A 12877-nucleotide genomic window follows, 5' to 3' on the forward strand; every position below is an offset into this window, starting at 1 on the left:
GGACAACAAACAACCAAACTGTCTACAACCAGAATTGGTCCAAACAGTTCAAAAGCAGAAGTAAAAAAGCCCAAGTCAATGGGCTGTGAGAATGGAAACTAATAACTGATGGCAACTGGTTCTGATTTCCAGTAAGGCCTAGAACCTGTGGAACCCCCGATACTACTTCTGTCATAGCCAATTAACATCGTCATTACAATGTTTTGGGAAAGTGGGGCAAGTTGCCTTACCCACATGCGCCTCCCCATTGGGGGTACCGGGTCGAGGGGAGGGTGAACAAGCGGGGTTCCGATCTGAGTAAAATGTCCAACTTGGGGTAACAGGAGCCCGCCTATGACCCTAGGGAGGGAGTGGGGTGGGCGTCTGGCTCTGGAATGTACCTTATGATACCGTTGAGGCCCACGTCTGCATCGGAACTGTTAACCAGGAGCACGTCAGTGCCGGTGGGGGCGTCCTCTGCAATGGTGGTGTGGAAGGTGGACGAGGTGAACACAGGGACGTTGTCGTTGACGTCATCTACCAAGATGGTGACCGTACCCGTTCCACTCAGGGGAGGAGAGCCTGGTCATAAAAGGGGGAGGAAAAAAGACAAAAAGGGAATGAGAGGATATCAAAGGAACAAGAGAAAACTCTATTTGAAATACCTAAGGCAGTTCCATATGAGCACAGTTAGAATATCATTTTGTGTGAAAGATGAGTTATTGTGCGGGTTTATCGTTTACATGCTGAAGCAATTTATATCCTTGCAGGGACTGCACCACAAGATCCCTGCATTTAATCCAGCAAACGTCTTCGGTCACCACCAGTCCTGCTTTCTGAGCCATGCTGCCACATCAACACACAACACGTCAAAAGACATCAATAGCTCTGAAACAGAATCTTTAGAACGTGTCCTTCCCTGGGTCTTGGACATCATAGATGTAATCTGGTTGCTGAGGTACCGGTATCTATTTTGAGGCAAGCAGCACTCAGTGAGTTACTTTGTGGAAATCGAGAGAACAGAACATTCTATTTTCAGCAAAAATCTAGCCGTTCCTTCGCCAAGCGAGTGACGAAATAAGGCACTTCGGGCCCTGAGGGATGGATTTAAATCAATAGTAGATTAAAACCAACTGCAAAGCAGAAACACAGAGAGGTTCAAACATCTGCTGGCTCAAGTTGCCCCTTCACAAACTTCTCTTTAGACGGCCTGTTAATGTAAAGTGTTACCAACGAACTTGTGGCTAATATGCAGCTGTATATTCAGCTGTTAATGTCAAATAATTGAACCTTGTGCAGAGGTACGGATTAATAATACAATAATAAAAGAAACATTTGGAAAGAGGCCATGAATAATCTCTCTTGATCTGGAGCCTGTGCATAATCAAAACATACAGACACTCCAGAATGTAATGCAGGGGGACAATAGGGAGCATATCCCTTAGAGCCAGGAGGGCTCTCTTGATGTGTAAAGATCATGTTCATTAATAACACATCCTCATAAGCTCTTTGCCGCATAACTAATGCTTATCTGCTCATTTGGATGACAAAGGGATTATGGTCCAGCGAAGAGCCTTATATTTATTGAATGAGCGGTGGGGTGATGGCACTTCTGCAAGAAATCCTTCTCAAATACTTATGTTAAATGAAATAACTTAATCTAATACCTGCAGATTTAGCTAAATCCTTCATACATTCAGCTGCTATGATCAGCACAGCAGTTGTTAGCACAAACACACTGCAAATTGCTACAAAAAATGCATTCCAGTACAAAATAAATGATAACATACACAGCGAAAAAGTCAACAGTTTTATCCCAAAGTACCAGGCACAGAAACCGCAAACTATACTGGTGAGTCATTACAAGGATGAGTCATTCATTGCTTTGCCTCAAGAAAAGTTGCTAATTTTCACAATTGTATGTTTATTAGCAACTCTAGGCTTTGTTAGACTTTGAAAAGCGCATATGACAAGGTCATTTACGATCATGCAGTACATCATTTCAAGCAAAATGTTTCAAAGTAGAAAATAGGGCAGCCTTGACAATACAATTTTTAAGACCCCCCCCAAATTAAATGCATGGAACGCTGAATACTATAAATAGCATTAAGTTGGATTGTCATCATTACATGACATAACCATTGGCACCAGTATCAGAACATATGTGTCAGCAAACTGCTTAGTAGTGGTCCGATGTGATTTACATGTCGGTCTCTGTGCTTAGTGTCATCACCCATACGAGCGTGCGACGTGACGGGATTGACAAGATTGAGTCATTGTTTCACCGGTTGTTATGGAAGCAGATTAAATGGCTGCCACTCTACAACTGATCCTCTTAATCCATGTCAGGAGGTGTCTGCATCGGTTTAAGGTAGGGAACGCTGAGCCACTGTTTCCGGGCAAGCTCTGTTTGGCAGACAACATCTCGTAAGAGCCCTGCAATGTTGCCGGCTAAGGATGTTCTGGTCTGCAACTCCTTGACCGATTAGAGTCTTTTAAAACCAATTGACTTTGTCTGCGACAGTCATTAACTCAGTGGAGCATGGATATCTGTTGAACTTATCTAGAAGTGATTCAATTAAAAACACCCTTGTTGACAGCCATGGTTCATATGAGGTATTTTCCACATCTTTCTGTGTGGATCAGTCTCACACCATCCTTCTCTCTCCACAGTCTACTTCTTAACCTCCAAGGGATCATTGCTAGCACATAACAATAGTTTCTTCATTTTGACCTGCTGTGTGTCCATAATGTGTACATAGTTCTGAAGATCTCTTACTACATTCTGTGGGCTCACAGATTCAGTCATCATGGAATGAAATACTGTGTGCAAATACAAGTATGCAAAGTATGGTGCTGATGCATAGTTTTGGTTAGGAGAAAATATTCCATGACTGCTTCTGTGACATTGAATACGGGAGGAAGAGAGCATAGCTACCACCCACACCAATATAATGCTAAGTTCCCACCCATATTGATAACAAGACAAGTTCACAAATGTGACTGTGAATGGAGGAATAAAAAAGTGAGAAGGTGACGCTGTTTCAAAAGGATGCTCTCTCCAAAAAAACTGCTGTTGAAAATGCCAGCATCTCATCCAAACAGTCTGCACTGGAATCTGGCAACCAAAGTATCAAGGTCAACAATTTTGCAGACTTGAATGGTGAACGTTTCCACCACTTGTGACCAATGGCTTGAGCCTGGGCAGATATGGCAGAACTAGGCATACAGTAGGTTTGGCTGCAAGCAAACCTTGTCTGGCCTGCAGATATATGACAAATTACATCATCATGCCATGGAAAGAGAGCTGGTGGAAAGTTATACTGGGATGTCTGCAGCACCGGTGGTGGTGCCATTCATTGTGGTTATAAAGTATTGTTTCCATAGACAAAATGTGTTCCCAGAGAGCTCTTTCTTCCTGCTGCACCAGCAGTTCTGTGTATTTGACACTATTTACGAGCTAGTATGAAACCGCATCATGTTTTTTAGTGCCATCTCCGGTGATACTCCAGGGTAGGGCCAAACTTCATTACATCCACTGGAAAAAAGGCTTAAATATGATTTTTTTAAATTACTTAACTTAAGATTCAACTAAAAAGACTAGGCTGAAATCAACCTTCTGATCCTTGTTTACTATACTTGAGGAGCTGGAAATGTCAGATATCAACTCTGCTCTATTGGACTTGAGTTAGCCTCATTAGCATAATTTTACACCGGGGTTAATCTAAGAAAAAAATGTGCTATCTAGAATCTTGAAGGGTTCTTCGGCTTAGCCAAAAGTATAACCCTTTGAAGAACCCTTTTTGGTTCCAGGTAGAATCCAATGCAGAATCCTTTCTACAGAGGGTTCTACATGGAACCCAAAAGGGTTCAACCTGGAACCAAAAAGGGTTTTCCTATGGGGACAGCCGAACCCTTTTTCTAAGAGTGTAGGAAAGCTGCTCTGACCTGACAATCCTTTCTTGATGATTACACTTTTATAGATCAGTATTTACCTCACACCGGGACATATCAACAACACCGCTCACATCTTTGGGAGACACATTGTATATAATACTTGGGGGACTTTGCTGTGATTCTAAAATGTTTTGCCAGCAAACACCACTCATTGTTTGGCGACGTGTATATATAAAGTGTATATATTTAATAAAAATATGTCTTGGAGATTACAACATGAAGAAATGGGGTTTGTTCACAAGAAATGTGCTCTTTCAATCAGAAAATAGTTTTGCTACATGCTAAGCCCAAGCTAAGTCCTGACGAGAGACCTGTCTCCACAGTTCACTTTTTATTTCCAAGACTACAGGCTGATGGTATTCAGAAAACCGTGTAGATTCCATCGGCAGCCATTACAGTACGGGAGAAATAAGACAATGATAGAGACATTGAGTCATCATAGCCCATTTCACACGCAGAAACACAACACCTCAGATAAATACTTTAAGCACTAACGCAGTATGAGGATCCCTCACCACCTTAATTCAATCAGAAAAGCAATACCAATTTAAGCATGATTCATTCCCCCTAGGCTCGCTCAATGACAATTCGGCCAGCTGAGACCAAAACATAACTGTATTTGATATTTCTAAATTATACCGAAGAGACTGGAGTGGTCGTGAGAAGAACAATGTTCAATTCCTTCCTAATATGCAATTATTGCATTTAAGCCTATGCGCCTAAAATGTTTGTTATTGGTGGGATCAAATGAGCGAATGGGAGAACCCTAAATAACCCTAAGTGTCAGCGTCCAAAATAACAAGCCCTGAAGACTCACTGGGAGTGCTGTGTTCCATCTGCGTTGCCTGCTCTGGCTTAAACACACACTGACAGCTTTCCCTGTAAGCCGGCCTTAAGCCCTCCCCAGTAAGCATTGTCTAGCATAAACATATGGCCGAGTCTAAGCACCTTATTAGTGTACATTACCAGAGGACAAATCACATTAGCCCTGGAAAAGGTGGCATGGGCCATCCTTTCAGAGCTGGAGGGGGTACAAAAGACATATAATTACAATGAAACTATCTGAAGCTGGTTGGTGAGCATATGCCACACACTGAGATCTGTGCAGGGAGTTGACTTGCTGCACCCCCCCTGAGGAAGGAAATGGCTGCACCCCCCCTGAGGAAGGTTGTTGTGTCCTCCAGGGATTGGCCAGTCTGAGCAGTGGTAAGAGCTGGGTTTGGGTGTCTTACTGACTCTGGGGATAATCTCTGCCTTCAAAATCATTGAGTGATCTCTCATTGAACACCCTGGTTCATCAGAACAATAGCATCGTTGTCCAAACTCTAGGGTTCATTAAAGTTGGAAGCCCCAGACAGGTTGACTTAGGAAGAAGGATGGATGTGTACATTTATCTGACAGCCATCTGTAGCTGGGAGTTTAAGGCTAAACTGTTAATTACGCTTTATGGACAGCGGCTAGATTGTGTTCTTTTGGGACGGCATAAATAAAACACATCATTACTCACAGTGAATTGGCCGCCATCTCGCCCGACATTGACATTTTCTCTTCCTGAGAACCTGTTGCTTTGCGACCAAAGCTGCTTTTAATGTGCCCGCTCCAACACGCCTGAATGGGGATGGTGAAGCTGTGTTTGTCGGGTGCGAGCTATCCCACTGCTGGGTTTGCCAAATGGAACAAAATAAACAGGGCTTTTTCTCACACTTAATGAGTGAGATAATATAAAAGGATATTCCCAGCTATACACAACAGACCACTTCCCGTTTCAAAACCCGATTTCTAATAATACAGCAATCTCAGAAGTATTCATCAAATGATACCTGGAATGTTATAGAGCTTTCAGTTATTTATGGAGTGCTGTATCTGAATGGTTAGACATATTTTTCCCCCATTATGTTATGAATAGGGGTTGGCGGTTTGCAGACAGACAGGAAAAGTCCATTCATAGACAAACTGCCATTTTCTCCTACTGCAGGACACGTACTGGGAGTTTATGAAGTGATTTGCCTCTTGTGCTTTTATTACCACGACGCTTTTCATTTGCTGAACTGTTCAATGGTTTTGACATTGTTGTCGCCCAGTAGGCCCACAGGTCTTTTAAATGACATGTTTTTCTGCTGTTTCCAAAAGTGAAAAAGAGTAACAACTGAAGAGCCGTCTATGCCGGTAGTTTTCAATGCCCATGGAGTACGACTTAGAAGACACTATTGGAATTATTGTGGCGGAAAATCGCCTATTTGCGATGAACTGTGTTGTGTGTTAGTGGCGTGATCATGGTTGAGAAGACCGCATCAGTGTCACAGAGAGCCACGGTTTTAAAAACGTGGATCTCCTGGCTGCCGCAAAGCACTAATCATCCAACCCACGCCACCTCTTTAAAACACTTATTAGACACTAAAGCTATTTACACAAACATTATGTTCCCACAATTGTTAAGCGGACCAGAAACCAGGGGTGGAAAAAGAGGCATAGGAAAATAAAACGTCCTGCAAGACCACATTGTTACTGCGCCGGTTTTTAAGAGTTGATCTAGAATGTTACAGGTCTGTTAAAGTTCATTTGAGGAACCTGATATTTTATTTGGCCTCGTCTTGTGTTGCCACTAGTCTGCCTTGGAGAGGACTTCAGAAATGGACCCCATTAAATATTTATTGTGGCCAGCTTTGGACAATGATTTGGCAAGGTCCCATCTATGCTTTTACAACACGTATCAGTAATTCTCCAAACTTTGTTAGCTTCACTTTCCATTGAAATCATTCTACTGAGCTAAGTACTAAAGCACAGTAGGGGCGAGGTGAGACATCTCTCAAAAACCTCTTTAAAAAGCAATAGTTATAATCCAAGACAAAGATCATCTTTAAGATGACCAGACCATTCGTTCCTAACAGGGATAAATCCTACGCTGGAAATACTTAAGAAACCTAGGAGGTTTTCAGACCAGATTCATAAAAGATCCTGCATTCAAATGGGATGTTCATTACAATCCTTTATCTGCTAAGCGGTCGTTTAGACCTGAAAGGGAGAAAGTACACACACTTTGGCCCTATGGCGAGATGTGAAAGAGGGGATTTCTATGCGATGGTAAGCGCCGCCATAGGCATGGGCTGGGGGATTTACTGTGCCCTCCTCTTTAATAAATGGAACCAAACGTGGTGCATGTCAATGTTCCTCCGGAGACGTTCTCACCACACGCACGTGACCTAGACAATGGAGACATTCTACAGTATGAGAGTGAGCACAACCTGTTAACGTTCAATGTCATCTAGCATCACACAAAGGCAGTCGTCTATCGTGCATTATAATTGTGCTATAAGCATTCACAACAGAGAATGGCTCCCAAGACAGCCTAAATGAATGCATGTATAATGCCTTCAGGTTGCATCAACACGTAGTGTAGTAACTTGACAAGGAATGCCCACATGCGTTTCTATATTACTTTTCATTACTTCCAACCTAAGGAATAAAAGGTGTACAGCCATGTACAAACGGTACAAACACAGCAAAGCGATACAGCGAATTCAACATGTGATAGAGTCGCCTTGTACAGATCTGTCTCCGGGTGATGACCTCATCACGGTCAATGCCAATGCCAATAATAACATTGCACACATGAATAGCAATCCTACTATACTACAGGTAAGTACAATACATATTCAATGTCATTATTTATGAAGTGTCCACACTATAACACTTCCTCCCCCCATCATTTCGATCCCCCCTGTAAGGAAAGAACATAAGGTTAACCAGTAAACCACATCAGTGTTTTCTTCTCTCTTCTTCACAACACTTTAGAACTTCTGCAAGTGTTACTGTAAATGTAAAACAATCAAAACAATCTGAGATAATACATGAACTGCACTGTAAACATATGGACTAACATCTAAAATTCCTGTTTGGTGAGAAGCAACTCTGTGAAAGTTAACGATGCATACTCAAGGTTAGCTGCTACTATAACTTACCAACATGTCATACAGAAAATGTGTTTTTTCAAACTGTGGTGGCTGAGTAAAACAGTTCCAGTATCACTCATTGCCAACATATTGTAGCATGTGTTGTGTGTCCAATGTCTGTTGTATGTGTGTTTATGTGTTCAGATTTTTTCTATGAGGGGGATAACTTGTACTGGTATGTGGCTAGGCAGTGGGCTACAAATCTGATTTTCCTTCAGTTGATGCCAGATGTTTGATGTTAAACCCCATACAGCTATTACAGTTGCCTGGGACTCCACAGTCCCGTTATCTTTCTCTCTTGGTCACACTTTTCCCTCAGAAATTATGCCAACAACTTTCCACTGCAAGGGGATCTGATCTTCAAGTTTCCTTTCAACAAGCCTCCTTGTAAAACACCTTTATGCAACTTGTATTTGTGCCACATTTCGGGCCAGAGCGCAGAGTTCCAAACATTGACAGGAGTGTGCCAAACTCCCTGTTCCCCAGCCAGAAAGCATTATGAGAACCAGGACCAGAGAGCTCTTCTGTTTCCATACATTTCATGACAGATTCCACTCAACAGAGTTGGCCCTGAAATTCCACTCAGCCACCGGTTAATGAGTTTACCTTCGTTGAAACCCTCAGACAGACCCTGAAAGAGTGTCAGCCACAAGACAGAGGAGCAAAACAAGCCCTGAAGTGGAATTCCTTCCATGATCCACACATCAACCATATTTTAACTACACATAACTAATCATAGGCCTACTTTATGTCACCCAAAGGAATCATCAATTAGACACGACAGCTCGTTCTGAATTGTGCAATTAAAACACTTTCCAAAACTACTGTAATGAACTTTTTGAGAAGTGGTCTTGCAGTAAACAAAGAGTTAAAATGAACATATTCAACATCTACCTTAAAGATGTCCTGCCAGATAGTAAATGGGGTAACCATTTCCCTCCCTGTCTTAGCCTCAGCCTCAACAGGGTAATTTCGACTGTACTATGATTATGGGTTTTTCAATTTCCTACTCAAATCCCTCTTTTTTGCATTTTCATTGGTAAAACTTCCAAAATATTCTATCAACATATTTTGCATTTGTTGACAGGGCTTCAAGCAATGGCATACTTTTGGAGCAGATATCAAAAGGAACACAATAATTGTCCTAATTGGTTCAGAATGGTGTAGTTAATCATGATCTGAATCTCTGAATTTGAGCCTATTGTAAGTAATAAATCAAACAAAATCAGTATAGTTGTGTCACATTTCATGGCTTTGTCACTGCCATAGTTTTAAAAGACAAGTGCAGAGGCAGTACTTTTGACTGGATATTGAAGTTATAGATTGTGCCTTTAAATCCTTTGCACATGTCCAAAACAAACACTGTGGCAAGATGCCACCCAGGGTCTGACACAATACACCTTTGAGACATTGCAAAGAGGGAAGCCCTGACTATAATCCATTATCCTAATGCACACTAGCCAACATTATAGCACACTACAGAGAGTGAATCTCTTTACTGTAAAATTTCTCACCAAAGTCAATGCCAAGTCAAAAATACCCATCATTACTACTGGTCACATGGTCAGTCCAGGAATTAAACAGAACCACCCTTTCACCATGACGGCCATGCCAGAGTAGACCAAAGAAACATATACTTAACTTACATACCATGTGATTTGGCTCGGACGAGGATACGCATGTACTCGCTTAACTGCATATTTACTGACCTCTATGGAATAACAACCTAACCTTTTATCTAGATAAAACAAGCTCCACCACTGTATCCAAACAAACAGAGAAGGGCCCTATGAAATGCTGCAACAAGGTTTCCTGGGATATACTTAAAAAACCTTGCTTGGGAATAATTAGGGCTGGGAATTACCTGGGACCTCACAATATCATATTACCATATCTAGGTGCCGGTACGATATGTATTGTGATTCTGTATGTATTGAGATTCGATACAGTAATTTTACTGCCAATTCGATGTTCCAATTTATTGCGATTTGATGTATTGCTCACCATATGTCTGCTGCAGAGAGTCGAGAGAGAGCATGAGACAATTAGTTTTGATCAGTCATGGAAATAAAAGTGCTGGAAACAAATTGGCTCCCTATTTAAAAAGAAGCTGGAGAACAAGCGATGAAAGAAAAACACTGGAGTTTCGGTGCAGGTACAGACAACTAGCTGTCAAAACTATACGATTTATCGTCAAAGATAATACCCCTATATTGACATTTGCATGACAAAACAATGCGTAGCTTACAGTGTGAAATAAGAATGAACTCCATGATTTGTTGAAATAGTTGCTTTGTGTTAAGATACTTGGGTCTATGTCCATGTGATGTAACACAGACGCATCCTACGGAGCATCGCTCTTCCTTTGCCAGATATTGGCTCTCTTTTCAAGGAGATAATAGACACTAAGTTGAACATGTTGAATATGGTAGGTATTTAGCACAGGTGTGCCACTTCGAACACCAATGGACGACAACACGTAATAAAACAGTCGCTGTCCATCTTCATGCTGTCGTGTCAAAATGCTAGAAACACTTGAAGATTATAAATGGACCGCTCTCAGCTGTTCTTACCGGAGTCGGTTGCCGTGATGACGAGGGTGTAGTTCCCCTGAGCCTCGCGGTCCATGGTCTGGGTGAGGATCAGCTGACCATTGGACGACAGACTGAAGGCTCCTTCTTCGTTCCCACCGCTCAGCATGTAACTCAGCTGGCCATTGGAACCCAGATCATCATCCCTGGCCATAACCTAGAGAGCAAAGATGAGACGGATAAGTCAGAGTGAAGCACTCCTCATGACTCTGAGGCTATCCTAATATGGACACAATAAAAATAGATTTTCTCAGAGATCAGAAAAATGTAAGACTGTAACATCTGTCTGGGAGGACAGACATTACTGAAAATATGCCCAAAAAATGTCAGATATGATATTGGTCTTTTCCAACCTCCTCTCCAGATGCTGTAAGGTTAGGCATAAATCTTCAGACCAAAAGGACTCATTTGAGAGTGCCAGTCAGTGGTGGAAAAAAACGAAATTGTTATACTTGAGTAAAAGTAAAGATACCTTAATAGAAAATGACTCAAGTAAAAGTGAAAGTCACCCAGTAAAATACTACTTGAGTAAAAGTCTAGAAGTATTTGGTTTTAAATATACTTAAGTATCAAAAGTACATGGAATTGCTAAAAATGTACTAAAAGTGTAAACCATTTAACATTTCTTAAATTAAGCAAACCATACGACACAATTTTTATGACATTATATTATTGACGGATTACCAGAGTCACACTCCAGCACTCAGAAATAATTCACAAATGAAGCATTTGTGTTTATTCCGCCATTCAGATCTAGTAGGGATGACCAGGGATGTTATTAAGTGTGTGAATTTGACCATTTTTGTATCAAAATGAAATGAGTACTTTTGGGTGTCGGGGAAAAGTATGTAGTAAAATGTACATTATTTTCTTTAGGAATGTAGTGAAGTAAAAGTAAAAGTTGGCAAAAATATAAATAGTAAAGTAAAGTACAGATACCCCCAAAAACTACTTAAGTAGTGCTTTAAAGTATCTATACTTAAGTACTTTACTCCAGTGGTGCCAGTGCATTATGGGCTCTGTCTTTAATGCCCGCCGGGGCACAGATAGAGGGCCAAATCAGGTTGGCACAGGGACATGTTCTTGTGTGGCAACCCACTGCCGCTGGAGCCGTTTCCACACAGCTGCAAAATAATTTCCTTGTAGGAACAGTATACAGACAAGCTGCACTGTGTGTGTCTGCTAACCACAGTGGAGACAGGTCCTTTGTGTGTCTGCTCACCGCAGTGGAGACAGATCCTTTGTGTGTCTGCTCACTGCAGTGGAGACAGGTCCTTTGTGTGTCTGCACACCGCAGTGGAGACAGGTCCTTTGTATGTCTGCTCGCTGCAGTGGAGACAGGTCCTTTGTGTGTCTCCTCGCTGCAGTGGAGACAGGTCCTTTGTATGTCTCCTCGCTGCAGTGGAGACAGGTCCTTTGTATGTCTGCTCGCTGCAGCGGAGACAGGTCCTTTGTATGTCTGCTCGCTGCAGTGGAGACAGGTCCTTTGTATGTCTCCTCGCTGCAGTGGAGACAGGTCCTTTGTATGTCTCCTCGCTGCAGTGGAGACAGGTCCTGTGTATGTCTGCTCGCTGCAGCGGAGACAGGTGCTTTGTATGTCTGCTCACTGCAGTGGAGACAGGTCCTTTGTATGTCTCCTCGCTGCAGTGGAGACAGGTCCTTTGTATGTCTCCTCGCTGCAGTGGAGACAGGTCCTTTGTATGTCTGTTCGCTGCTGTGGAGAAAGGTCCTTTGTATGTCTGCCCGCTGCAGTGGAGACAGGCCCTTTGTGTGTCTCCTCACTGCAGTGGAGACAGGTCCTTTGTGTGTCTGCTCGCTGCAGTGGAGACAGGTCCTTGTGTGTCTGCTCGCTGCAGTGGAGACAGGTCCTTTGTGTGTCTGCTCGCTGCAGTGGAGACAGGTCCTTGTGTGTCTGACCGCTGCAGTGGAGAAAGGTCCTTTGTGTGTCTGCTCGCTGCAGTGGAGACAGGTCCTTTGTGTGTCTGCTCGCTGCAGTGGAGACAGGTCCTTTGTGTGTCTGCTCACTGCAGTGAGAGACGTTCCTTGTGTGTCTGCTTGCTGCAGTGGAGACAGGTCCTTGTGTGTCTGCCCGCTGCAGTGGAGAAAGGTCCTTTGTGTGTCTGCTCGCTGCAGTGGAGACAGGTCCTTGTGTGTCTGCTCGCTGCAGTGGAGACAGGTCCTTTGTGTGTCTGCTCGCTGCAGTGGAGACAGGTCCTTTGTGTGTCTGCTCGCTGCAGTGGAGACAGGTCCTTTGTGTGTCTGCTCGCTGCAGTGGAGACAGGTCCTTGTGTGTCTGACTGCTGCAGTGGAGAAAGGTCCTTTGTGTGTCTGCTCGCTGCAGTGGAGACAGGTCATTGTGTGTCTGCTCGCTGCAGTGGAGACAGGTCCTTTGTGTGTTTG

General features: G+C 42.9%; 1 protein-coding gene across 1 annotated transcript in view; it reads right to left on the reverse strand.

The window, feature by feature from the left end:
- fat4 (FAT atypical cadherin 4) overlaps positions 1-12877 on the reverse strand; it is a 104527-nt gene that overhangs the window by 19027 nt on the left and 72623 nt on the right. The window contains exons 6-7 of the mRNA XM_020509301.2: positions 10460-10634; positions 381-561 (exon numbers count right to left, since the gene is read on the reverse strand). Coding sequence (XP_020364890.1) covers positions 381-561; positions 10460-10634 — 356 coding nt within the window. The remainder of the gene's footprint in view (positions 1-380; positions 562-10459; positions 10635-12877) is intronic.

Source organism: Oncorhynchus kisutch, linkage group LG19, assembly GCF_002021735.2.
Source record: "Oncorhynchus kisutch isolate 150728-3 linkage group LG19, Okis_V2, whole genome shotgun sequence".
Classification (NCBI taxonomy): Eukaryota; Metazoa; Chordata; class Actinopteri; order Salmoniformes; family Salmonidae; genus Oncorhynchus; species Oncorhynchus kisutch.